At 52.1% G+C, this 27,951-nt stretch overlaps 1 protein-coding gene across 2 annotated transcripts in view; it reads left to right on the top strand.

Moving 5' to 3' along the window:
• Positions 1 to 27,951, top strand: part of DDR2 (discoidin domain receptor tyrosine kinase 2) — a 70,586-nt gene that overhangs the window by 22,728 nt on the left and 19,907 nt on the right. The window contains exons 2-12 of one of the 2 annotated variants that reach the window (XM_075002581.1): positions 3,429 to 3,550; positions 10,019 to 10,121; positions 12,052 to 12,283; positions 12,964 to 13,111; positions 14,210 to 14,315; positions 15,877 to 16,060; positions 16,970 to 17,213; positions 18,055 to 18,117; positions 19,585 to 19,715; positions 20,294 to 20,504; positions 25,823 to 26,046. In XM_075002581.1, the coding sequence (XP_074858682.1) occupies positions 3,466 to 3,550; positions 10,019 to 10,121; positions 12,052 to 12,283; positions 12,964 to 13,111; positions 14,210 to 14,315; positions 15,877 to 16,060; positions 16,970 to 17,213; positions 18,055 to 18,117; positions 19,585 to 19,715; positions 20,294 to 20,504; positions 25,823 to 26,046 (1,731 nt within the window). In that variant the 5' untranslated portion in view covers positions 3,429 to 3,465. The remainder of the gene's footprint in view (positions 1 to 3,428; positions 3,551 to 10,018; positions 10,122 to 12,051; positions 12,284 to 12,963; positions 13,112 to 14,209; positions 14,316 to 15,876; positions 16,061 to 16,969; positions 17,214 to 18,054; positions 18,118 to 19,584; positions 19,716 to 20,293; positions 20,505 to 25,822; positions 26,047 to 27,951) is intronic. The other variant, XM_075002582.1, reaches the window with a different exon arrangement.

Here is a 27,951-nt window from a genome sequence, read left to right on the forward strand (position 1 = left end):
TAAATATCCAGCAACCTCCCAGTCCCTGCTGGATATGAAGGAGTTTCCTGTACTTGGCTTTTGTGGCCACCTGCCGGAGATTCTATAGATGGGGAAACTGAGGCCCAGAAATAGTCAGAGATGTGCCTAAATAATTGAGCCCAGATTTCTTCTCCCACTGACATATACTTGCTGCTTTTAAAGGGTCATTTTCCACAAAAACTGGAAGTAATTTTGAACAAAATTGGAAGTAACTTTGAATCTTTGTAAAGTGTTTGCGTGTGGCAGAAAATTCTGACTAAAAGTCATCATTATATGCAGTTAACATAACCTGTTTTAAATGGCTTAAAAACTGCTTCATGGACAACTATTTTGATTTGAATTCTAATGGGAAATCATCACATCCAGGCACTGGATCCTGTTTTGCCTTTGTGGTCACACTTAAGAACAATCTGTTGGAGAAGAGGAGGGGAAGGGAGAGGGTTCTTTGAAATGTACACCCCTCCCTTAGCACAGGATAGTGCCCAGGTTTGGGACAGACCTAGAGATAAGACCCAATCTTTTTTCCTCCCGGTGACACCCATTGCAAATACTCCAGATGTTAACCCATGCCAGGAGCCAGTGTGCCTGGAAGCTTTGGAGAGGTGTGGGATACACATGTTTGGCCAGCTACTGAGCAAAGAAATTTTCCCTAATTTATTTTAAGATGTAGCCTAACTTTAACTGGCTGGCTTTGGCATGGTATTAGTACTTATGACCAGGATCTCCAGGGAGGCCAATATGAAGGGGAAAGGAGGCCAGGAGAGCTGGCTATACAGCAAACCCTCTAGAAGCATGATTTCGATTTGCACTTAACTTGCATTAACGCGAGTTAAGTGCAAATTGAAACCACCCCCCACTCCGGCCCCTGGCTCCTCCAGCTCCGAGAAACTGCGCCTCAAGCAGCTGTGTGCCCTGCAGCTGGGAGAAGCTGTGGGCTGTGTGGCTCACCCCGCCCCCCCTCCACTTCCCACCCCTGGGGGAAGCTGGCAGCTGGAGCTGGCAGCTGCGCTGCTTCTCCCAGCCAGGGGAAGCGGGTGGCTGGAATGGCTCCCTGGCTTCCCCCAGCTGGAGGAAGCTAGGGTGCAGCAGAGCTCTGCAGAGGCTCCAGCTGCCTGCTCCCCCAGCCAGGGGAATTCCAGGGATCTCCCCAACCCCTCCCACCCAATTTCATGTAATTTGATTTATGCGGAGGTTGCCCAGGATGCAACCTCTGTGTAAAATGAGACATTAGTGTGTTTTAACAAAGACTTCCTGAAGGTGCAGGAACAAACCACCCTAATAGGCAGGAAGAATAGCAAACATAGCAGGCGACCAGCTTGGCTTAACGTAGAAATCTTCAGTGAGTTTAAACACAAAAAGGAAGCTTACAAGAAGTGGAAACTTGGACAGATGACTAGGGAGGAGTATAAAAGCACTGCAGGAGCATGCAAGGGTGTAATTTAGAAGGCTAACGCATAATTGGAGTTGCAGCTAGCAAGGGATGTGAGGGACAACAAGAATGTTTCTACAGGCATGTTAGCAACAGGAAGGTGGTGAGAGAGAGTGCGGGGCCCTTATTGAATGGGGAAAGTTATCTAGTGACATGTGATGTGGAAAAAGCTGAAGTACTCAATGCTTTTCTTCCTCTTCTTTTTTCCTTTCCCTTCTAAAAGTACTCCAGAGGGGTCATCCCTGCCTCCAGAGATGCTGCCTCCAGAAAGAATGTTCTGATCTCAGTGCTGGACGACTAGGCCCCTCTTCCCTCCCTCTTGTTGGGCACAGACAATGCTAAAAGGGGCCCATTGCTTTGGACCCATGAGGCAGAGCAATGGACATGCTGTGCACATGGGTTTGTCTCCCCATGCTTGGCTGAACTTCCTCTGCACTGTGGCTCTGTATCTGCCCTGGGCCTTAGTTACACTGCTTGGATCCATTCTTGAGCCTTCGTTTCGTTGTTTACCTTGTGTGGGGGGATTCCAAGGGTTAAAAGTTGCTTAAAAGTTAACCCAGATTTTCAAACTGTCTGAAGTAGCTCAGTAGTGTGTGTGCCAACATCTGGTCAGCCTGTCAGGGAACAAGGCACAAACACCTGCTTGTGTGTTGTGTAATTAGATTTCACCAACCAAGTAAGTGTGATCTCTTCAAGCACTATAACAGCCTTAACACAGAGTCAGAGGCCTCCTCTTCAGGCACTCCGGGCTATCTTGGCAGCTGAGCAAACTTGCCTTTGTCATAGATGGCCACACACAAAACATCACACCGATATGCCAGTGCCTTAACTCAAGTTCATTGCTCCTTAGATCTTTTACCAAAGACACTTGTAAATCCCCTGTAAAAGACTGACTAAAGATTTGGTCTCTAGGAAAAGAAATGAGAGTCTTATTCCCCAGGTTAAAGCAGGTGCATGTGCACATAGTGAGTTCCATTTTTAGGTTTCAGAAGGTAATGGCAGCTGCTGTGCTGTGCCAGCTCCATGTGGCTGTTAGGGCTAAGCAGCTTGGAGATCTCCTATTTACGACTACAAACATTGTCCTTCCCAGTCATGGGCAGTGCAGGGATACAATGCCACTGGTCAGGAGGTGGATTTCATGCTGGTGGAACAAGTGTCTACCCGTCCCTTCTCCTGGGTGTGTATGGGGGGGAATCAACTACGTCGTTGTCCTGGGATGTTTCCTAGTGGCTCAGTTGGTGTCCATGGGCCTTCTTGTGAAGCGCTGATCCTGCACGCAATAATTAATGCTGCTTTTCTGGTTTGATGAGTTACCCGGCTACAGCAGGTTTACGTGCAAACCATAGTGCCGGGGCTATGGATGTTATAGGTGAGATCGATCCGTGCAGCACCCCACAAGCCTTTCAGTGTCTGAGCACTCCCTTGTTCAATGTGAACACCTTTTTTAACTAGGCTAGGGGCCTTGGCAGCAGCCAGCATCTGGTCTGCCAGCCTGATGCAGGTTTTCTGGCAGAACGTGCTAGCACTCGTAGCTGCTGCAAGAGCCAACGTGGAAAAGAACGTGCTATATGATTGGCCCACCTGCCTCAGTCAATCGTATAAGAGCTGCCTCTGGCTCAATTCGGGGGTGAAGCTGGGGGTGGTGGACTCTGTAACCTCACTGTTCAGGTAGGAAAATGTTGGTTTCTCTCCTGCTGCTCGTGGGAGGAACCCAGGGCAGGTGGCTCTGAAGGGAAGCAGAAGTCAATAGATGGACCTAACAAAGGGGGAGCTGGTGGGAGATGTGAGCAAGGAGACAGCTGGAAGCAGGGGAGGAGTGGAGGCTGAGTGCTCTACAGTTGTGGGCAAGGGCCTGAACCATGGCTCAGAACCCCCCGAGCCTGAGTGATGGTCAGTCTGCCTCTCCCATGCACTGCTGCACTGAGTGCAGTGACTCTCTCCTCCTGGCACTGTCCTGCTAATTTCTTCTCTCCCCCAGTTCAGCTGCTGCTTGGGGGCCGAAGTAACCTGCTAGGATGATCTCCTCTCCCAGGATGTCCCTCCTGCTGCTGCTGCTGCTCCACCACCTCCCAAGTGCTGCCAAAGCTCAGGTTAATCCAGGTAAGCAAGAGGAAGGGCAGGCTATTGCAAAGCCAGCGAAGCAGCTGCCCCAGAGACTATTGGAACTGGTTGTGCCCCTGCCAGCCAGAGGCCAAAGCTCGCTAATCTTGTTCCTCTATAACAGACGCTCACCTTGGTTCCAGGACCTCAGACTTTCCCAGTACAAAGAGGATGAAAAGATCTCTGACAGGCCGCAGTGATGCCTGCCCAGGACCCTGCAGAGGGATGGGCTGTGCCGGCTTGCAAGGACATTGTCAGAGCTTGGTGTAACCCTTTAATGTCCTGTTATCCCACCACACCGGCCCTAGTCGTTATGACATTGTTCTTCCCCTCCTGTTTTATAATCCCGGCCCCACTGATGACAATGGCAAAGCCCCCATTAACTACAGCGCGGTCATGGATACAGCCCCTCTTCCACCAGAAAACTTAGCAAGTAGTTCCTGGGGTTTTCTCTCTGGGATCTGAGGAGTGTTGTGTGTTCCTGAAAAGGAGGGGCTAGCACCAGTAGCCAGTCAGAGATAGCCTGGACATGCAGCACACCTTGGTCTTAACTTGCAACCCACTCTGATAACAACCATACCCAGCTCTTGTTATCAGTGCTTTTCAACAGGGTCTGTATCATTCACTCACCCCGTTTTACAGATGGGGACATTGAGGCATGGAGCTGGGCATAAAGCAGCAAAGCTGGCATGAGAACACAGGTATCCTGAGTCCAGTGCACTGCTGTACCCACTAGATTATGCTGTCTCCCATACCTTGGCTGTGACCAACAGCTATTCCAGCGCTGACCCTGCAACAGCTCAGCAATGGAACCTTGGTTCCAGCCTGTATGATGGCTGCTATTCTAATCCTGTGCTACTCTGCCAATGCACATCCACAGTAAACTGGAGCACCCACTGCAAGCTGTCCTCTGGGGCCTCTGGCAGCTCTGGGGTGCCCATGTTCCCGTGGGGTTTTGGATCTGTGCATCCATGGGGAGGAGGTGGAGCTCTCCGGGCATATCAGACTTGTCATCATCTGTGGTTTCACATGGCACTTGCCCTTGGAGGGGAGGCCTTCATATGTTTTGTTCCCTATTGGTCCAGTTTTATTTTGACTTTGAGGAGAGCAAGGGAAACTGTACTGGCTATTTTTTTTCCTGGTGCTAGGTGCTTGCTTTGGCCATTCTAGCTGTAGCAAATTAAGACTAATTTCATAAAACCTCTGACAGATGCCTGGCCACTGTGCAGAGCCGAGGCCTTTTGAAGCCTTTTTAAACACTGCTACAGGCAAGCAAATAAAATCAGAAATTTGTTTTTGCTCATGGTCAGCTCTTGGTGCATTCATGGAAGCAGAATCTAGCCCCTTTGGCCATGGTAGAGGAAGAGGTACATATCAGGGGTTACAGCTGGCTTCCACTGGGACCCAATCAGTTCAACTTCAGGCCTATCAGTTGGGAAAAACTGGCTTGGTTTCCCATGCATTATGCGTAGCTTCATAGTGATTCCAAAGGAGCTGATCCCATTTCATTGGAAGCTGGGGTTTGGCCTCATCTGGCGTGGACAGTCCTTGTGCTGGGCTGGAGTCAAAGTACCTGAATGAATCCCAAAGGAACAACCCTACACGAGCTTCCCATGTGATGGATGGTTGTAGCTCTTGGAGCTGTGATCTGCTTTGCTACCACAAGTTAAACAGGTTCCAGTTTGGTCTGGCTGCGGTGGCATGGACAGTCCCATGTGGTATGTCGTAAGAGAAGTCTTGTAAAACAGCTTTGCCTGTATGCCAACGGTTGATCCACTGGACAACTCCAGCCTCTGACAGACCTCTTCAGGTTTACTACAAAGCATCGTGGGAGTCTGGCTCCCACACAGGACAAGGAAGTTTTAAGGTTTCTCATGTGTCAGTACAAGACGTGAAGGCTGTCCCACATCCACCCCTTCTCCATCCCTCCCACCCTCCAGCCAAAGTGGGTTCCATCCCCCCACTCCTTTCCAAGTCCATGTCCCCCAGGTTGTTCTCCCTGATTCCCCTTTATGGCAGCCAGAGCTTCTGCCCCTGAGCAGGAGCCAGGGCCCAGCCCTCTCCCTACCTGGCAGGGACCCCTTTCTTTACTTAGAGTTGCGGGGAGTCGGGGAAGTCTGGGAAGAGGGGAGCTGAGCTCATGGCTGCCTGGGTGGACCCAGTGACCCCCAGCTCAGAAGGCTGCAGCTGTCTGCCCCTGGGCTGCAGAGTGGCTATGTTCTGGACCAAGGTGATGGCTATTGCCAGTGCCACAGGGTGTGGCAGGATAGGGAGCAGAGAGGGAGATGCCACTGGGTCTGCTGAGGACTCTGCTTTTGCTGTTGATTGGACATGGCAGGCTACAGGAAAAGCCTTCCTATGCGCCTAGCGCAGGCTGACATCCAGGCCCTGGAGGCCAGCTTCACTGCCTATGTCTCTGCCTTTCCAAGACCTCCAGCTCCCCCACATCAGTGGGTCTCCAGCCCAATCCCACAAGCTGCAGCTGACACATGCTGGCTGCCAGGGCTGTAAGCCATTGGGCAGTCCCACCTCCCATTGTGTGTAGCCCAGCCCAGGAGCCAGGCAGGTTCCCAGGCTTGTGTTTCACCAGCTAAACGAAAGCCCAGACTCTCTCTGTGTCCCATGTGCCTGATGCCAAAACCCGGGGGAGCAGCAAGCGCCCCCAAAGAGCAGAACTAGAGCACAGAGGGAGCTGCCAGGAGTAGGGCGGGCCAGGAAGAGAGGGTCAATACAATAAAGATGTGCACCATGGAGAAGAGCTCAGAGCCCAAGTAGGGGGACCTTCACGCATGCCAGTGTGCCACCCTCACTCAGGTTTGTCTTGTCTCGACACTGCATAAAGTCTGTTGCAACCCCAGGCAGCTGTGGGTTGGGCCCGGGGAGCAGAAATGCTCACAGAATGCTCTGAAAGCTTTGTCACCAGTCCCAGGACATCTGAAAATCCCAGCTGGAGAGGTGCCCTTGACGACTGGTGCTGTGCAGAACAGGCTGTTTGCCAGATAACTCTCTTCTGAGCCTTTCTGCCCACCTGAGCCCCTGTCGGAGGCCCTCTGTTGGACACAGGGCACACACACAGGCTGCCAGGTCAGAACGGTATCACAGGTCTTGCCGTAGTTGGTGTTTTCCTTTAACGCCCTGGCTCCTGGACTCGTGGCATTCGGTTTGCACTAGCAGACATAAGTGTCTAGCCCATGTGGCTGTAGAGAAGAGGTGGAAATCAAGGCTGGCATGTCAGCTGAGGGCTTGAAGCCCAGCAGACACAATGAGACCAACATTCATTCTTACATTTTGATACCACTTGACTTTTGGAAGCTGTTTGAATCCCTGCGGTGGCAAGGCTGCAACAGAAGGTGTAACCCATACACTGTTGCATGGCTCTTCTCTGCAAAGCCCCCAACGCTTGGCTTTCAGCACTAAAATCAGCAACAGCTGGTGGAGCTACTTCAGGGCCTCTCCCTGTTTTCCCTCCTCTGGAGAGGCCCCAGCAAGGGGTAGGGGGATCCTGAAGAGTGCCTGGGCTCCGGTGGAGCGTTGCATGCTGGAATCTGTAGTTCCACAGGCCCCAAAGTGCGGAGAGCTGCTGCCTGCATAGTAGGAGTCTGTTGGCCACTTTGGCCAGTTTGCAGCATCCCTGCCTCTGGTGTGTGTTTACTTGGAGACAGTTTACAGCTGGAGCTTAGTGGGCTGGAGCCAGTGGTGAGACAGTAAACAGCAGGGAACAAGCAGCTCTTTCAGGAGCTGGCTTGGCAGTGCGCTGTGACAAATAGCTCTTGGGAAGCCGAGTGCTGCTGTACATGGGTTAAGGCGAGTGCCAAGCCCCAGCCATGGCCATTGTGCCAAGTACTTTTCCACTCCCAGGCTGGGGGGAATCAGGCGCTGGAAGGAAGCAAGAGGAAGCCTGTTGCTGCCTCATGGGAAGCCTGACTAAGCCGCCGGCTACACTGAGCTCTGGGATGGGAGGGGGCACAGGAAGCTGCTTGCTTGGCCTGGTTTCCTCCTGTGTTTCTTTAGGGCAGGTGGGAAAGAACCAGCCTCTGTTACAGCAGAGGGAACAAGTTCCCTTCTCCACCTGAGCTTCTCCCGGGTGGAAGGTGCTGAAGCATGACGAGAGCAGCACCAGCCACCTGGGGGCTCTCCCTCCACACACTCACCTCGAGGAGTGATGGGATTTCATGGCCAGAGCAGTCACTCGTGCCTTCCCTGACAGCACCAGCTGCAGTGGTATGCTGATGGGCAACGGTCTTGCTGGAAACTGGAATTAGACCCACCCTGCCCTGCCCTGCCCCCCCATGCCATTCATTTCACATGAGCCACTGAATGGCCACATGATGGAAGTGACCTTTGTCAAGGGCCTGGGCATGATTCAGATCAAGGCGCTAGAAGTGCATAGCTTGTAATGCCAGAAGGGAGCACTGCGACCTCTAGCCTGACCTGCATAGCACAGCTCCGAGGCCCTCCCTGGATTCCTGCACCACCCCCAGAAATGGTTAGTGGAGCTGGAGAGAGGGTGGGTCTTAGGGTGTCTGGTCTCTACTCAGAAATCGCAAGGGACCACGAAGATGCTGTGGAAAAACTTAACTCCCCTTTAAGTGAGAAGGAGTCTCCAGAGCCCTGGGAATCTGTTCCAGTGGTTAATTATGAAATCTGCACCACATTTCCACAATGAATTCTGCTGACTTTGGCATCCAGCCACTGGGTCACAGTCTGCCTTCGTCTGCTAAATTGCAGCCTTCTCTGCTCTCAGAAACCTCCTTCCTGCATAGGGATGTCTGGGCTCTTCCTCTCCTGTTCAATGAGCAAGCTCTGGGAGATGCGTTTTCCAGGTCACAAATCATTCTTGTGGTGCTTCTCCAAATCCTCTCCAATTTTTCAACATCCTTTTTCAAGTATGACCACTAGGACAGGGCCCAGGATCCAGGACTGGTCTCACCTGTGCGTCATTGTGGATTGTACAATGAAGACTGTTCCACAAATTAGATGGAAAGGTGCAAAGCCAATTCGTGGAAGGCTGCTGACAAGACTAACTGTCTGACATGAAGCGGTTTTAAACAAGGTTTGGGATTTGGCATGTATGGACTGCAGTCTGTTTCGCAGTGTGACACAAAGACCATTTAAGTGTCCTTTCAAACCTATTTTTCAGAAATGGAAAAGAAGGTAAAGTTATTTAATGCTTTAAGTTTCTAATTATTTAATTAAGGCTTTCGTTTTGCAGTGGCCCTTGTTCCCTTTCTCATTAACACTAAAATGATGAAAATTGTCCTTTTGGGGAACAAAGGAACCAAGTTAGTTGAAATGGGCTTGAATGGTTGTTTAAAATTGGATCCGATTCATAGAATGCAAAATGAAATGCACAGAAAGGGAGCGGAGAGAACAGCAAGGATAGAAATGCAGCTTCTGGCTTTAGTGCTGAGTCTCACTGGCAGCTTTCCTGCTGAAGGAACTCAGGAACAGCACAAAGTGTGACCAGCCACTCTGAAACCTGGCAAACTTGTACTGCTGTTGGTCTGGTTAGGACTTTGCCTCTTCCTGGTCACAGGCTCACAGCAGCATTGCAAAATTTAAGAACAGCCACCTGGGTCAGATCAAAGGATTACCTGGCCCAGTAGACTGTCTGCCCACAGTGGCGAATGCCAGGTACCCAAGAGGGCACGAACAGCCCAGAGAATCGTTGAGTGATCCCTCCCCTGTCACTTGTTCCCAGCCTCTGGCAGTCTTGGTTGGTTACGCCAGACGACAGAAGGCAAAGGAGAGAGAAGAAATGAAGGGGGCAGGAAAAGGGCACCTTGGGGCAGGGAGGAGCTGAAGGCTCACATCGCCTTTTCCTTTGTGCAGGATGGTAGCATGGAGGCGGGAGGAGTGGCTGAGCTGCAGGGCTAGGTATGGGGTAATGTGAGTTAGGGGCATTGGTAGGGCTGCCGCAGGTGCACTGGCAGAGATGTTATGTTGCAGAGGGAAGGGCTGAGCACTAGAGAGGCTGGAGGGACTGTGGGCTGGGACAGCAGTGTACCTGGAGCTGTGTGGAGGGCACAGGTAGGAGACAGGGCTGCTGGCATCTGTTAGTTGTGGCTACGTGAATTGGGCTGACTGGAGGTTGCAATGCCGGCATACCAAGGCGGCCAGTGGGTCTACACCTGGGCTGAATATTTGTGTGGGGTGTGGAGCCCAAGCCTGGAAGAGCAAGTGGTGCTACAAGAGAGCTGCTGGTGGACCTGTTTCTTATACCATGCTCACTGCTGCGGTATGTCTGGTGGGCGCACAGGCAGAGCTTTGGGGCAGTCCCAGGTCTGAACTAGCAGAGAGGGTGGCACAGTGGGAGGAGCTTGCCCAAAGCTGCCTGTACCATGCCTGACCTCCCAGGACCAGCTTCGAGTTCCTTCTGAGCTGCCAAGTGTGCATGCTCTGGAGTACACCGCAGGAGCAGCCAGTGGTGCCTGGAAAGGTTCAGCTGCCGGATGTGTCTCATTTCAGCTGTGTGCCGTTATCCCCTGGGCATGTCAGGCGGCCATATCCCGGACGAGGACATCTCTGCCTCCAGCCAGTGGTCTGAATCCACTGCAGCCAAGTATGGAAGGTGAGGGAACCGCAGGCCTTCCACCTGGCAGTGACTGGCTGCTTGGGCTTGCACTTGTCCTGTGGCAGGGGACGGCCGCCTCTGCACTGTTCTCAGTGGGCTGAGCAGGGTATAGTGCTAATGGCCACCCCCGGCTCTACGGATGAGGGGCCCAGGCCTCCTTGCGGCAGGGTTCCTGTCATGTTCCCAGCCCACGAAAGGGGAATTAGCAGTCTCCATGGGGTGGGCGGTTAGCAGTTAAGGTCCCTGGCCTTCAAGCTGGGTGAGGTCAGTAGTAAACAGAGGCTCTGCCCTCACAATCTGCCAGATCCCATCCAATACCAGGCAGGGTTCCCTGGCCTCTGCAGGGCAGGGCAGGGCAGTTGGCAATCAAAGTCTCTGCTCCCACAGTCACCCAAAGCCAGTTCAGTGGCAGTCAGGGTTCCCTGGCTTCCAAGCAGGACAGGGATGAATCTCACTACAGTCCCCTGGCTCAGGTAAGGCCTCCTGGCCCATGGAGGGGGAGTATGGCCACCCTGGGGCTGGGGTGGCAGGCAGGACATGGGCCCACCCAACCCAGTGTCTTATCAGTGGTGGGGCAATTCTCCATTGGGTCGGCAGGGATCTGCTGACAAAACGCTGACCCCAGCTCAGGTGCACCAGCTACCAAATGCCCCTGGGTCATTTCCCCTCTGGCAGCCCTGGGCCCACTGGCATTTTTCCGGCACTGGGCACACAGCCAAGGGCACCAGCAGCAGCTCCGCAGGAGCAGGGCTCTCCCGGCTTGGGTTGGTCCCTGGGTAACAGGTGCTCCCCTGCTACTCACCCCCAGCTGCTCCCCACGGCTGAGCTGTGAAGCCTTTTACGCCTCCTCTTCCTGTCCTGCTGCTCTGCTTCTGGTGGGTGTGGCCTGGCCTGCCTGGCCCCGCCCACCAGGCAGTTTGAGGCGCCTCCCCTGCTGCGCCTCCTGGCTACACAGGGTTTTCCTGCACCCCTGTTCTGCAGGCGCCTGCTGCTGTGTGTTCCAGACACCGGCAGAGCCTTGCTGCCAGCCGGCAGGGCGCGGCACGAACGCGGCACAAACATGCAGTTAGAAAGGGGGCAGCCCTGTTCCTGCCCAACGGTTGCCCACACGTGGGGAGGGTGAGTGCAGACTGCAGTTGGTGAGCGGGGCCGGGCGCAGTGTGCTCCTGCCCTGGGCCCACAGTGGCCTCCAGGCCTGGTTCTGGCGGGATTTTTGGTGGCTCAGGTACAGAACCTGTCCCCTGCTGGAGGCTGGATCACAGCCTGGGATCTTGCAGTTCGCGAGCAGGGAGGCAAGAACACCCCTCCCCTCAACCGCCCGACAGCAGGTGAGGAGAGCCAGGTGGCCACGAGGGGTAGGTATGGGTCACACTCAGAAACAGCACCCAACTCCCACCCTCCAGATCCAGTCTGTGCTGCTGGGGGAGCAGGAGTGGCTCCTGGAAGGGAAAAATTCTGCTCACGTCACTCCTTGCCCAGCTCAAGCCTAGCCATGGGACCAGAGTCCCTTTGGGGCCCCAGGCCAAAGCTCAGAACTCAAAGGGAGTGGAGAAACGCTCCCCCAGCCTGTGTCATGAGGGGGCTGAGGCCTCAGAGCTTCTGGCCTGAGCCTGGCTAGAGAGCCCTCCGCACTGCAGGTCCCTATGTTTGTGAGTCCAGCCCCAGATCCCAGCTCCTGAGGAGGGGAAGGGCATGTCCTCCTGGTGCTTCAGGTGAGGTAAGGGTTGGAGGCTGAGGAGCTGGGACTCATCTGCTCCTACTGCTGATTAAAAGTATCCTGGACAGAGCCAGGCCAGGCCAGGGGCAGGTGGTATGGGCGATGGGGAAGGCAGGGCAGGGTCTGATGCCTGGGGAGCAGAGGTTCTCCTGGAATGCCTATTTGGAAGTGACTCTCCTCTTCTTCCTGCCCCACCCGGCACTGCTCCAGGCTTGATTCAGAAGAAGGCGACGGGGCCTGGTGCCCTGAGATCCCGGTGGAGCCAGACGACCTCAAGGAGTTCCTTCAGATTGACCTGCACGCCCTGCACTTTATCACCCTAGTGGGGACCCAGGGGCGACATGCTGGTGGCCACGGCAATGAGTTCGCACCAATGTACAAGATCAATTATAGCCGGGATGGCACTCGGTGGATTTCCTGGAAGAACCGGCATGGGAAGCAGGTAAGGAGGTGGGGAGGCCATGAACCTTCGCTGCGGGGAATGTCCTGCCCCAGAGAGGGAAACGGGTGCCCTTCATGGAGGATGCACCACCATGGTCAGACTGGCCCCTACCAAGTGGCACATCCTCCACAGCCAGTCCCTAGTAGGCTAGGAGTCTCTGGAGCCGCCCCCTTGAGGTGGGGCGGGAGCATTGTCTGCCGATGAGCAGAACATCACGCCTGGGACACCCCTGGCCTGACTAGCAGGCTGGCAATGAAGCGGGTCATCGATCCATTTCTGGAGCAGTCGGCTTGGGTGCCAAGGAAGAGGCTGGCAGACTTACCATGCAGTGCCCGGGCAGGTGAGAGTTGAAGTGCAGGCTTTGCCCTCTGTGCCTGTTTGTGCCAATCCACCTGCTCCCGTGCAGCACAGACAGGATGTGCTTGCTAGCGCCATGCGTCCTGCTGAATGGAAGTTCACTGCAGGAACGACTAACCGCAGCAAAGCCCCAGGAACTGGTGGGATTGGACCCCGCACAGCTGCCGAGAGTGGTGCAAAATCTTCCTGCCCCAGTGGTGGGGAAGGGCTGTGGGGGGTGTCCAGATGCTGCAGCCATGTGCCTGTGGGGTGTGAGATCTGCCCCATCTCTCTCATCTGCACAGCAGCAGAGCCCTTTGCCACCAACTGTCTGTTGTTCTCAGGTGCTGGATGGGAACACCAACCCCTATGACATCGTCCTCAAGGACCTGGAGCCTCCCATAATAGCTCGCTTCATACGCTTCATTCCCATCACAGACCACTCCATGAACGTCTGCCTGCGAGTGGAGCTGTACGGCTGCGCCTGGCTAGGTGAGCAGTAGCACGGAGCGGGGCCGAGATGATCTGCAGGCTGTGGCAGAGGGACCTGTGTTGGGGCATGGGACATACCACACCCCAGGAGTTACAGGAGGGTGAGCCAGGGAGATGCACCAGTCTGCATGGGTCTTTAGGCAGAGGTGGCTTGGGAGGTGGCTGGCAGTGTGGCTTGGAAGGGAACAGGTTGGCTTCCTCCCAGTGTTCCCCTTTCTCACAGGCAGTGTGAGAGGCTGGGCCTTGCAATAGGGGCATGCAAAGGGCCATGGCTTTCAAAGAGGTGTGGGACGGCTCGTGACGGGGGGCGCGGGCGTGGCTTGCTAGGGACCATGGCCCTAATGGGAATGCGTGAAGGGCAGTGTCTGGGAAAGAAGGTTTTGGAGGGGCTGTGACAGCCATGGTGGGCTTGGGAGGGCTCATGACTGCCTTTGTTGGGGTATGTGGCAGCAGCAGCGGCCAGGTGTGCAGAAGGTTGTGCTTGGCAGTGTTGGTTTCGCAAGGGCGGTGTAGTAATGGGTGTGTCTGAGGGGCTGTGGCTGGCGAGGGGTGTGCACAGGGCCAGCGCCAGCAGCTGCAGTTTGCCAGGGGCCCAGGATGTGTGGGGAGGGACTTGGCTGACCATGGGATTTGGTGAGGGGGTGTTGGCAGCAAAGAGGGGGGTTGTGAGGGTGCATGGCTGCCAGTGGGGTTGTTAAAGGGTGTGATTTGTCAGGGGAAGGGCTGTGAAAGTATTGGGAGTTTGAGGGGTCCTGGCTCACTGGGGGGAGTGATCTCTGGGGGGCTCTTGGTGGCAATGGGGAGGTGGTAGTGATGTAGGCTCGATAGAGGATGTGGCTGACAGCAGGGCGGGGGGAGATTATGAGCCCTGGCTGTGGAAAGGCCCATGGGCCGTGGTTAGCAATGGCAGTTTGTCTGAGGACTTGGTAGCCTTGGTTGTGAGGGATGTATCTGACAATGGCAGTTTGCCTGAGGACTTGGTAGCAATGCCTGGTTGCAACTTCTTGACTAATGCTCGTACCTCTGCTGGTGTAAAGTTTTCACTCCCCTATTTATCAACCTGCGGGCATACTAATTGCACACTGATTGCTCTGGCAGATGGGCTGGTTTCCTACAACGCTCCTGCTGGCCAGCAGTTCGTCCTTCCCAGCGGCACGGTTATTTACCTCAATGATTCCGTGTATGACGGCGCTTTTGGCTACAGGCAAGTTCCCAGCAAGCTCCTTGCCTGGGAAGGGGGGACGGTTTCATGACTCAGCAATGACAGGCTGCCCATGTTTTACCAAGGGCTCCACAATAGTGGCCCCTGGTGCTGTCATGTGATAAGCTCCTGGTAGAAACCTTGTCCAGAGGATGCCTGCCTAAGGTGCTGGATTTAAGCCACAAACTAATAGCACTCTCGCTCCCCTGGGGAACATGCTCCTGCAGGCAGGGGGGCCAGGGATGTACTCGTTTGCCCATTTACAAAATACCGTATTTTCCTTGCCATAAGCGCAGAAGGAAGGAGCTGTTCAGCACAAGTTGCTGTCTCTTGCTGAGAAAAATAGCTACAGTTCCTGGAGATGACATGGAGTTCAGGCCATGTTGTTGGATGCTTTGGGAAACTGTGGGAAGACCCTGGAAGAGGTGTTGGGGGCCTTGAGAACCCCCTATGTGACTGAATCAGCCCCCTGAGATCACCATGAAGTGGAGTTAGTAGTGGTTTTCTGCCGTATAGGGTCCCTTAAATTCAAGCTGATCCTGTGATTCCTCCTGGGAGTTTACTGCATATCCCAAAGGGAACCTTGTCCCCTCCTAGCTCACACCTGGTGACAAAGTCAGTGTAATTCCCAAAATGGGCTCTTTGCAGCCCAAACCAGTGCTCTGGTGATCCCTTCCCTAAGGCCAAGACACCAGTGCCATTAACATCCATACTAATGGCTCCTGCAAACCACTGGGTGCATATTCCAGCACAAAGCAGCGACCCTACCAAGGCAGGAGCACCTCACACCCAGTAGCAGTGAGACCTGTGGACAGATTGGGAGCAGTGGGTGCTGAGCACTTCTCAGGATCAGGTTCTGTTTATTTAGGGGCCCACCTTGAGACTTCCCGGTTTGAAAGTTCTAGTCCGTCTGTCCCACCCACCCTGCCTCCCCCTGCCCATCCAGGTTCTTTAACAGCACACAAACGAGTGTGTGAGGCCAAGCACTCCTAAGCACCTTGACAGTACTAACGCAGCGAAGATTGCCTAGCGCTGCCAAAGCTCTTTGTTGTTGAGATGGGCTGCAGTGGCTCTCAGGGGAGTCCATGAGGAAGGAGAGTTAGTTTCATGGGGACAAAACCTCCAGTTTTTAACAAAACAAACGAGCAGTCATGTAGCACTTTAAAGACGAACAAAATGATTTGTTAGGTGATCAGCTTTTGTGGGACAGCTCCACTTCTTCAGATCTACAGCGTTTCCAGTCCAAACCCAGATCAGACCCAGATATACAGTACAGAGGTCTGAAGCAGTGGGTCTGTCCCACAAAAGCTCATCACCTAACAAATCATTTTGTTATTCTTTAAAGTGCTACATGACTGCTGTTTTGTTTTGTCAGAGTACAGACTAACACGGTGCCTCGCTGTTACTCTCCAGTTTTTAAGGCGTCCATGAGAGACGTCCATCTGTTGTACGCTGCCCCAGTGTCTGTGGGATGGGGACAGGTGGGAGGCAGAGAGCAGGAGGATTTCTTTGTGGACTCCAGAAAAGACTGATGCTCCTTGTATCTTTCCTTGGTGTCTGGCAGCATGACAGAGGGACTGGGCCAGCTGACAGATGGCGTTTCTGGCCTGGATGACTTCACACAGACCCACGAGTACCACATGTGGCCTGGCTATGACTACGTGGGGTGGCGCAACGAGAGCGCTGCTGGGGGTTACATTGAAATCATGTTTGAATTTGATCGTATCAGAAACTTCACCGCCATGAAGGTCTGTGTCTCCGAGGCATCTGTCTGGGTAACATCAGGGATGGCTGCTTGTGCCTGTCTCTCACAGTGCATGCTTGGCTGCAGAAGGCACGTTCAAGAAAAGCACAAGGGCTCTGACTTTGGCATATGCCTTGCAAAGTGCCCACGCCAGGCCTTGGGTGTTTAGGATGTAGTCTACCCTACATCGGGAGGGCCCTGTATCGGAGAGAGAGAACATGAGACCGCCTTCTCGCTCTCTCTATGCATGCTCCACTGCCCTCACAACCCCAGCAGGTTTCCTCAGCCCTGGCCATCAGCTCCAGCTCTGCTCAGCCTGGACTGCTGCCCTAAAGTCTCCGACTGTATGCTCCCCTCTTTGCCCCCCAGTGCCTTCCCCCACTGCAAAACAGCTGTTACGCCGCGTTCAGAGGCTCCAGGAAGAGGAGGGAGGGGTGCGGATGCGGCACGCTGCAGGAAGGGAGTGGAATGAGACAGGGTGTGGCAGGCAGGTGTGGAGTGGGGATGGGGCCTGGGGTGTATGGGGGGGGTCAAGCACCCCCAGCTAGAGCAGAAGTCAGCACGATGTGCTGCCCCATTTACTGTCCCTGCCCATGGGTCTTGTCTCCGTAATCCCCAAGTTTCGATGGGTGTCAGCTTGTGAATGGAATGAGGCCAAAGACACTCTCTGGTCGTGACCTCAGCCAGCGTGAAGGCTCTCGGACGCGCTCTAGGACACATGCTACGGAAACGCCTGCCCACCCCCAGCTAGGGCTCTTGGTGAGGGTACCACCCAGGGCAGGGCGCCATGAACGCAGTGTTCTCTGTGTAACTCTCCCAGGGTCCCTCATTCCTGTGGAGCTGCACTGGGATGTGGGAGCCTCCAGCCTGTGCTGGTTTTGAGCTGACCAGGGACTCTGTTCCCACCATGCAGGTGCACTGTAACAACATGTTTGCCAAGGGGGTGAAGATCTTCAAGGAAGTCCAGTGCTACTTCCGCTCTGATGCCAACGAGTGGGAGCCCAACACCGTCTCCTCTGTGCTGGTGCTGGATGATGTCAACCCCAGCGCGCGGTTTGTCACTGTGCCCTTGCTTCACCGCATGGCCAGCGCCATCAAGTGCCAGTATTACTTTGCCGACACCTGGATGATGTTCAGTGAGATCACATTCCAGTCAGGTACTAGCAAAGGGCCACGGTTTCCTTGTCGGGGCAAGGGAGTCCTAGGGCCAGAGAGTGCCAAGGGGTGCCCTTCCATCAGCACTGTCAGACTGTATTGTACCTCAGGCGCTTCTGACAGTGGCCAGCACCAGGTGCAGCTGTAGCCATGTGGGGTAACTTGCATGCATGTTAGGTCTCATCCTGGTTACGCCAGCAGCTGGCTTACACTCAGAAGCAGGAGGGTCAGTGTCTGTTCCCAAATGTTTATCATTAGTTATGGTAACTCTCAGTAATCCTGATAGCCATGGAAATATCCAGTCCCTTTCGGATCCAGTTGAATTCTCAGCCCCAGTGAGTTCCTTGGTCCGATCACATTTGCAAATGCATCTATTTCCTTTTACTGGCTTGGGATTTCTCACGTTTCTGCTCTGCGGACCGTCCCCCTGCTCCAGTGTCCGGAGGCAGAGAGAAGAGCAGTTCCCTGTCTGCCCATGGACAGAGAGTACTGGGACTGCTGTGGTACTAGTAATTAGAGTGCCCATCCTGTGGAGGAGCAGGGTGTGAGAGAAGAGCAGGAGTCTTGGGTGTTTGTTAAAGCAAGCACTGTACGATGGGAATGTTTGCCAGCACACTGCACCTAGTGGTGTTCCTTTGCTGGGAGACTTAGGATTCAGACTGGGCTGAGTTGTGGTAATCTGGACAGGAGAGGGCTAGGAATCTTTGCCGGAGCCAGGCAGAGATGAGCAGGTGCTCTGTGACGTGAATCAAGTGCCACAGAGGAGCAACCCACTCTTCCCTTGCAACAACCATCAGAGAGGCATGTGAACATGACTCATTCGTCATCAATTCTGTTCCTCAGATGCGGCCATGTACAACAACTCCAGAGGCCCTTTCGAGTCACCTGTAGCGCCTACCACTTACGGTATGTGTGATGCAGTATGTGGATACTCTGTGGGCTCAAGTTTGGTCCCTATTAAGTCTGCAGAGGCAGCACATTCCTGTGAGGAAGGACTGGCCCCTGGACAAAATGCAGACTTCCTATAGATCATCTGAATTCCTGGCACACGAGCCATCCTGTTAGAATAATGGCACCAGAAATCACCTCCAGTCTGAGAGTAACGCCTTGTGCAGTGCCTAGAGATTACTCAAATACAGTAAAGGTCTACTTCATAATGATATGGGCATACAAATGCCTTTCACAGGCATATGTGGCCTCTGAGTTCCTGCTGTCTCTCTAGTTAGATGTGTCTCATGTCCTCCATTGCCATGGTATAATCTAGTCCATGAGTCCACATTGTCCTGTGCAGTGAGCCTCCTACTGCAGATGAGTCCTCCTAAATCTGATTTGGTGACGTTTCCGTCCCTGATGGTTGTGAAGGTAACTTTCCAGGCTCAAACCAAGCAATGCCTTCCTAAGCCTGCAGGCACCCTGACAAAGGTTTGAAGAGCTGTGACCTGCCACTGTCCACTCAATGGGGTTTAACAGGCTAGTTGGACTGGCACCTCTCCTTTTCCCTCTGATTGTGCATGGCCTGAGTAGCAGCCCCTGTTCCTTTGTGCTCTTTGCTTGTTAAGAGAGTGATTGTCATTTCATCCCTGCATATAGCTGTAGGTGGGGTGGCTCTTCTTCACAGATCGGTCAGTGTGTATAGATCTTGCCCTCCTGCTTGGGGACTGTGCCCTGGATTGCAGGATGGCAGGGCTGTGCCTGTTGTCCGTGCTCATTTTCTGTCGGTGGGGAGCGCCAGTGTTGCCTCTGCTGCCTTAGCAAGTCTGACTCCATGGCTTGCTGTGTGGCTTCTAAGACCGCAGTATCCAGCGGGGTGAGACAAACTGCTTGATTGAGCCGTTGCCCAGCCAGGGTTGAAAGTTTAGACTGTGTGCTTGTGTTTCTTTGGGGGTTTTGGTGACTGCTCTGACTTTTTGCCCACCTGTCTTTAGCAGTGAATAAATGTGCTTTACTCTTTATCGTTATCAGTGAGTTTGCCTGAAGTGTTTGGTAAATCTGCTCAGGCTTGCAAAGACTGATGTATATCCACTTTCCATTAATGACGTGTCAACCCAATTATTAAATGTTAGTGGAGCAAGACGGTATATTCCTGAGGTACAAAGCTGGGAGCTGAGGGGATCTGTTTAGTGCCCCTCATCGTGTGACTTGTGAGTGGCTTGGGGCACATTCATGCAGGTTAGCAGTGTGGGTGGGGGGTGCCTACAAATGCAACTGCACTGAGTGATAGCAGCACCTGGAGAGGTTTGCTTCGTGTCACTAGCAGAACGTGTGAGAGACCCCCAGGGATATCGTCACACCAGGTCTACTTTTCCAATGAGAACCCAAGTTAAACCCAACCCCCCATACGACTGACTCCTGCTGTCTCTCACCTGCTGGCAGATCCAACTCTCAAGGTGGATGACAGCAACACACGCATCCTCATTGGCTGCCTGGTGGCCATCATCTTCATCCTGGTGGCCATCATTGTCATCATCCTCTGGAGGCAGTTCTGGCAGAAGATGCTGGAGAAGGTGAGAAGACCCTAGAGGCTGTCAGCCCTAGGTTCATTCCCGTGTGCTGTGTGTCGGACCCACTGATGCTGTCGCCATGATCCTGAGTAACAAAGTTTGTTCAGGGTGAGGCCTTGCTGGGGATGTGAACCACTTGCTTCCCCACCCACAAATTCACAGGTGAATGCACAGACCTGCTTATGCAGACTGATTTCATCTAGCCTCCGTGGGCATGTCTACACTGAAATAAAAGACCCGTGACGTGGCCACAGCTGGCCCAGATCAACTGACTGGGGCTTGTGGGGCCTAGGCTGCATGGCTATAAAATTGTGTAGTCAATTGTGTAGCCTTCTCCTCAAGGGGCCCCCGAGCAGCCCACTTCTACCCCTACCCTGCCATGGCTCAGTACACTGTTCAGCAGCAGCAGCTCCACTGGCTCACAGGAAGGTTATGTTTCAGGCCCTGTCTGCAAAACCTGGCATTTTGGCCCATTTGATTGTTTTGCTGCTTTGGTCCCTTGGGCCCATCTGTGTGCCCTGAGTTGGGAATGTCCTTTACCATGTCCCTGTGCTTTCTCCTTCTGTGTCCCCACCTCACAGGCTTCTCGTCGGATGCTGGATGATGAAATGACTGTGAGCCTCTCCCTGCCGAGCGAATCCAGCATGTTCAACCACAACCGCTCCTCCTCATCCAGTGAGCAGGAGTCCAACTTCACCTATGACCGCATCTTTCCCCTGGGCCCAGACTACCAGGAGCCCTCGCGTTTGATCCGCAAACTGCCGGCATTTGCCCCAGGAGATGAAGAGGCAGGTGAGAGTTACCAAGGAAGTTCTGCAGCTAAAAGCCCTGTTGGCGCTAACAGTGAGGTGCAGGGTGCTCCTGCTATGCCTACCATGGTCCAGTTCCAGAGAGATCCACTGGTAGTAATCAGGGGGATTCAGTCCATCCTTGGCCTGCCAGCCAGGAGCATGCACTCACATTGCCATGCCTGGTGGAGCCACTCTTGGGTTCCTGTGCATGGCTGGGCATAATCACAAGTGCCATTGTGAAAAATTGTGATTTTTTTGTCTGTGCAAACTCAAAAACTGAGAAATTTCAGCCAAAACGTTCTGCCTTAATAATGCTGCTGCCGTGCCTCACGTGGGCTGTAATCTGGGGGGCGTGGAGTGAGACCATTTCACATCACATGACAGTGGCAGTGATTGTATTATAGAATCCTACACTATTAGGATTGAAAGGGGCCTCAGGAGGTCATCTAGTCCAACCCCTGCTCAAAGCAGGACCAACTAAAGGACCAACTCAACTGAAGTACTGACTGAGGTTAAATTTCAACCAGCAAATTTTATTTGATTACAAAATTTCCATTTGCCCTCACCATGCGCAGTGTGTTAGTAAACTAAGTCCCAGCGCCCTAAGTCAGAGACTCTTCCCAGCAAGGGCAAAAGTAACTTACATTTCTTACAGGTGCTGTCCTCCCAGCCAGGCCACTGGTGTGCCCACACCTGGTCTGCTGCCTGGTGTCCACAAGGGGGCATCAGGAGAGGCACAGAAGCTCCAGTACCTTGGCTGGGAGACCCACACCTTCACAGAATCACAGGCTCCTAGGGCTGGAGGGGAGCACAGGAGGTCATCTAGTCTAGTCCCCTGACTTAAGCAGGATCAACCCTAATTAAAGCATCCCAGCCAGGACTATGTCAAGCCGGGACTTAAAAACCTCCAGGGATGGAGAATCCACCACCTTTCTCGGTAACACATCCCAGTGCTTCACCACCCTCCTGGGGAAATAGCTTTTCCTAATATCCAACCTACACCTCTCCCTCTGTAACTTCAGACGATTGCTCCTTGTTCTGCCATCTGTCACCCCTGAGAACAGTCTCTCTCCATCCTCTGTAGATCCCCCTTTCAGGAAGCTGAAGGCTGCTATCAAATTTCCCCTTACTCTTCTCTTCTGCAAACTACATCAGCTCATATCGCTCAGTCTCCTCATAGGTCATGTACTTCAGCCCCCAATCATTTTTATTGCCCTCCGCTGAACCTGCTCCAGCACATCCACATCCTTTCTATACTTGGGGGCCCAGAACTGGATGTAATACTCCAGATGTGGCCTCATCAGTGACAAGTAGAGGGAAATAATAACTTGTCTAGATCTGCTGGAAATGCTTGCCCTAATGCCCTCCAATATGCCGTTTGCCTCCTTGGCTACAAAGCCACACTGTTGACTCAGATCCAGCCTCTCATCCTCTGTAATCCCCAGGTCTTTCTCTGCTGCACTGCTTGTTAGCCACCCGGTCCCCAGCCTGTAACAACGCTTGGCATTCTTCCATCCCAAGTGCAGGACTCTGCACTTCTCCTTGATGAACCTCATCAGATTTCTTTTGGCCCAATCCTCCAATTTGTCTAGGTCACTCTGGACCCTATCCCTCGCTTAGTATCATCTGCAAATTTGCTGAGGGTGCAATCCATCCCCTCATCCAGGTCACTAATAAACATGTTGAACAATGCTGGCCCTAGAACCAATCCTTGAGGCACTCCTCTTGAAACTGACTGTCAACCAGACACTGAGCCGTCGACCACTACCCTTAGGGCCTGTTTGTCAATCGAGCTCGCTATCCACCTTACAGTCCACATATCCAATCCATACTTCCTTATCTTGTGAGCAAGAATGTTGTGGGAGACTGTATCAAAAGCTTTGCTGAAGTCAAGGTGTATCACATCCATTGACTTCCCCATGTCCACAGAGCCCATTACCTCATCATAGAAGCTAATCAGGTTGGTCAGGCACGACTTGCCCTTGGTGAATCCATGTTGACTCCTCTTGATCACTTTCTCCTTTTCCGAGTGCTTCAAAATGGATTCCTTGAGGATCCTCTCCATGATTTTTCTGAGGACTGAGGTAAGGCTGACCCATCTGTAGTTCTCTCGATACTGCATTGCCTAGTATCATAGTTTGGGAACTGATCTTGTCTGTGAAGATGGAGGCAAAAAAAAGCATTGAGTCATTCAGCTTTACCTGCATCATCTGTCATCTGGTTACCTCCCTCCTCCAGTAGCAACTCTACACCCTCCCTGATAATCCTCCTATTGTTAACATGCCTGTAGAAACCCTGCTTGTTGCCCTTCACATTCCTTGGCAGCTGCAATTCCAGTTGTGCTTTCACTTTTCCGATTACTCCCCGGCATTCTCCAGCCGTATATTTATACTCTTCTGTATTCATCTGTCCAAGTTTCCACTTCTTATGTGCATACCTTTTGAGTTTAAGCTAACCAAGGATTTCCCTTAGGAACCAAGCTGGTTGCCTGCCATGTTTGCTTTTCTTACTGCGCATGAGGATGTTTTGTTCCTGTGCCTTCAATAAGACTTCTTTAAAATACTGCCACTTCTCTTGAACTGTTTTCTGCTTCATATCCATTTCCCAGGGGATCCTGCCCATCAGTTGTCTCATGGAGTCAAAGTCTGCTCTTCTGAAATCAAGAGCCTGTATTTTACTGCTCACTTTTCTTCCTTCTGTCAGAATCCTGAAGTCTACCATTCAGTCATCACTGTAGCCCAGGTTGCCACCCACTTCTGCTTCTCCTACTAGTTCTTTCCTTTTTGTGAGTATCAGGTCAAGCTGCACACAGCCCCTGGTCAGTTCCTTGTACCAGGAAGTTATCCCCAACATTCTCCAAAAACTTCCTGGACTGTCTGTATGCTGCTGTATTGGTCTCCCAACAAATGTCTGGGTGGTTAAAGTCTCCCATGAGAACCAGGGCCTGTGATCTGGAAGCTTCTTTAAGTTATCTGAAGAAATCCTCGTCTACCTCATCTACCTGGTCTGGTGGCCTATAGCAGACACCAACCACAGCATCACCTCCGTTGCTTCTGCCTCTGAGCTTAACCCAAAGACACTCAACTGACTTTTCTCTCTCCATATACCAGAGGTTTGAGCAATCATACTGCTCTCTCACACACAGTGCAACTTCTCCTCCTTTTTTTTTCCCCTGCCTGTTCTTTATACCCTTCCATGACACTGCTCCGGTTGTGTGTCTCATCCCACCAAGTCTCCGTTATTCCAGCCTCCTCATGCATTTTTGACTCTGCCAGGGCCTCTAGTTCTTTCTCTTTGTTTCCCAGGCTTCTTGCATTTAGATAATTGGTTGGTTGGCTACTTTCTCCTTCTGAATCAGGCATTCTCCTTTGTTGTTGCTTCTTCCTTCCCCACTTACCTCAGGGCTTATGTCATGGTCCCCTGATGAATCTAGCTTTGCAAGCCTGCCCGCAAAGATGCTCTTTCCTCTCTTCATTAGGTGGATCTCATCTCTTCCTAGCAATCCTTGTTCCTAAACCAGAATCCTATGGTTGAAGAAACCAAAGTCCTCTCTCTGACATCACCTGCGCAACTACCCATTTACTTCCATGATTGGACAATCTCTACTCGGACCCCTTCCTTCAACACGTAGGATGGACGAGAACACTGCTTGTGCTGTACATGCCTTGATACTTCTTCCCAGAGTTACATAATCCGCGGTGATCTACTCAAGGTTATTCTTTGCTGTGTCATTAGTTCCTACCTGGAGAAGTAGGAAGGGGTAATAATCCACAGGTTTGATGATTTTTGGAAAAGACTCCATCACATCCTGGATTCTAGCTCCTGGTAAACACAAACTTTCTGGGATTCCAGGTCTGGACAGCAGATGGATGATTCTGTCCCTCTTACTAGGGAGTCCCCTTCCCTACAGTGCATCCACAGCCAGCCCCTTTAGCCTACCTACCTCATCTGGCTGCGTGTGCCAGCCTCCAGCCTCTGGCAGGAGTCACCCCAATTAAATCATCCCAGCCAGGACTTTGTCAAGCTGTAACTTAAAGACCTCTAGGGAAGAAGATTCTACCATCTCCCAAGGTGTAACCCATTCCAGAGCTTCACCACCCTCCTAGTGAAATAGTTTTTCCTAATATCCCACCTAGACCCCCCTCACCACAACTTGAGACCATTGCTCCTTGTTCTGCCATCTGTCACCATTCAGAACAGCCTGGCTTCATCCTCTTCGGAACCCCCCTTCAGGTAGTTGAAGACTGGTAACAAACTCCTCCTCACTCTTCTCTTCTGTAGACTAAATGAAGCCCAAATCCCTCAGCCTCTCCTTATAGGTCATGTGCTCCAGCCCCCTGATTATTTTTATCACTCTGCACTGGACGCTCTCCAGTGCGTCCACGTCCTTTCTGTACTGGGAGGCCCGGAACTGGACACAGTGCATCAAATGTGGCCTCACTGCTGCCAAATGAAGGGGAATACTCACTTCCTTAGATCTGCTGGCATTTCTCCTCCTAATGCACCCCCATATGCCATTAACCTTCTTGGATACCAGGGCACGCTGTTGGGTCATATCCAGCTTCTTGTCCACTGTAATCCCCAGCTCCTCTTCTACAGAACTGCTACTTAGCCAGTTGGTCCCCAGCCTGTAGCAGTACTTGGGATTCCTCCATCCTAAGAGCTGGACTCTGCACTTGTCTTTGTTGAACCTTATCAGATTTCCTTGGCCCAATCCTCCAATTTGTTCAGGTCTCCCTGGACCCTGTCCTGACCTTCCAGCATATCAACCTTTCCCTCTTGTTTAGTGTCATCTGCAAATTTGCTGAGGGTATAATCCATCCCCTCATCCAGGTGATTAATAAAGATCACCCACCATCAGAGTCAGGCACAGGACATGTTTCCTGAATCGCAGTGCCCTGTCTGCTAGCCTCTCTTCAGAAAACTTTACAGGCTAGGGGAATGGGCAGTATATCGTCAGATTGCAACTTAATATTGACAGATGAAAAGTCAGTTGCATGGGAAGGAGCAACTAGAACTGCTCCCAGTCATCCCTTTGGAGAGTTCGGTGACACCTTCTGAGCAGGGGAGACAAGTTCTGAATGAGGATGCTGTTGGTTTCCCTGATGTCACCCACTGAACCAGTCATAACCGTGCCTGAAAACTTGGAGCAACCTTTCACGGAGCTGAGAAGACTGTCCAGGTCTCCAGCTCCTTTAAGCTGGTCTGTCCTCTCCAGCATCTGGGAAAGCAGACGGCCCAGGACGTTCTCTGTGTGACCTGAGCTCCATGGGACAGATGCTGAGAAGCAGAGATGTTCTTGTGCTCTTCTCTCCCCAGGCTGCAGTGGTGTAAACAAAGCTGCCCAGCCAAATGGCCCTGAGGGAGTCCCCCATTATGCGGAGGCTGACATTGTGAACCTGCAAGGGGTGACGGGCAGCAACACCTACTCTGTGCCTGCCATCACTATGGATCTGCTCTCAGGCAAAGAGGTGGCTGTGGAAGAGTTCCCTAGGAAACTATTAACCTTCAAGGAGAAACTTGGAGAAGGCCAGTTCGGGGAGGTGAGTGTCTTGTCATGGGCTCTGACATTCCCTCCTGATCCTGTGACGATATCAAGCAGGTGCCCAGGCTGGTGGACAGACATGCTCTCCAGCTCCAGCAGAGTCAGCAGGGAGGGGCTGGGAGAGAGGGACCTCTCTGCCCAGCTACAGCAGCTCTGTGTGTGGCAGCCCTGAGCCCCTGCGTGGGGCTTATTAAGCAGCCGTGTGCCCATGCAGCTTAGAGAGAACCTTGTTGGGGAGGTTGTAGGATCTCTGTCACTGGAGCTTTTCGACAGGAGGACAAAGAGCCACCTGTCTTGGGTGGTTTAGATGCAGCAAATTTTGCACTGCTATGGAAGGTTATGAAGGGTTTTGAGGGGACGTTTGGGGTCCCTTCTAACTCTGATTTTAAGATCTATGAATCTGTTACATTTTTGTTCCTATAAAATATTGCACTTTATTCTATACTGTTGTGAAATTATCGAATTATGCAATTGCTATTGAGTATTAATGTTCAATTCCAGAGATAAAAATGAGACTAGTGCTAAGTTTCTTTGGGAGGAGGAAAAGAGATGAAGTGAAATATTCTCCTTTTCCATCAAAGCACTGTTTTCCAGCAGGAGTTGCCAAAAATTATTTTCTCCACAGCTTTTGCCAAAGTCGGCTTTCCTAAGCAGATGAAAAAGTTTTGCTGGAACAGGCTTTTGTTGGAAAATGCAGTTTCATCAAAATCAAAAATGTTTCAAGGGGGTATGTAAATTCTAATGAAATTATTGATTGAAAAATTTCAAAATTATTCATAGTCGAAATGAGGCATTTTGTTCAACATCCTCATTTCATTTTATTCCAGCTTCCTTGTTACGTTTCTTTCTGTGGTGTTATTACAATGAAATGTTTTGATGAGGCTTGTCACATGACTGGATCTTTATATTGGGTATGGAAGCTATTTTATGTGTCCATTGTATCTATTGGCCCCAAATGGTGTGCTGGGGGATCAGTGTGATGTGTCTAATGAAAGCTGAGGAGGCCCTGAATCTGTGTATGCTACTGTATCGTGTTTATAGGTAAAGTTGTAGATTTTAGCTCTGTAGCTGTATTAGAAATGCTTCATTGCTAAGATTCACAATGGGAGGCGGATCTCCACCCCAGCGAGGAAGAATGGAGTATGAACAAAGGCTCAGACAGCCAAATCCACAGCTCAGAAATGTGGGACTTGTCGATGGAATGCAGCCCGGTGGTCAGGTGACCTGGGCTGAGCAAAGGAATTGAAATCAGATGCTCAGACAACCATTCCACCTGCCACGTAAATGTCTGGGGTGTGCTGGCAAAACCAGTGACCAATGGCATTTTGCCACAGTGGCTCACCTGGGTCAGATGGCATTGAGCCTCAAGGGCCTGATGGGAAGGAGAAAGGGCTTTGTCTGGACGTGAGAAAAAACTATGGAGTGGACATAGTAACATCCATCTTGAGGGGCAAAAGTCTTTTGTCTTCTGTCTTTTGTTTCTATTCTGGTTCCGTGTTCCAGCATGCTGACCCCAGCTGACCAGATCTACAATTTTCCAGTAACTAAATCTATGTGACCTGGTATTTTACCCCTTATGGGGTGGACTTTCAGAGACTTTCAAGGGTGAGCATAGAATATTGCTGGCTTGCTTCAATAGCTGTAGTTAATGTATATAAAGTATCTTGTTAACAATTTTTCTCCCCAACCCTGTTCTTTCTTGCTTTGTAAATAAACCTTTAGGTGTTTAGGTCTGAGGGAGTAGTAAGTGTGTTGTTTTGAGTAAGATTCAAGTGTAGCTTGACCAGGGACTGTGGCTGGACCCTTTGGGGCCTGGAAGAATCTGTGTGGATTGGGTGAAATAGGTTTAGTAATCTCTCACCTGAGTTTGGAGTTGTTGGTCTGGGCTGATATAGCAGCCAGG

This window comes from Carettochelys insculpta, chromosome 9 (genome assembly GCF_033958435.1).
Source record: "Carettochelys insculpta isolate YL-2023 chromosome 9, ASM3395843v1, whole genome shotgun sequence".
NCBI classification, from domain to species: Eukaryota; Metazoa; Chordata; order Testudines; family Carettochelyidae; genus Carettochelys; species Carettochelys insculpta.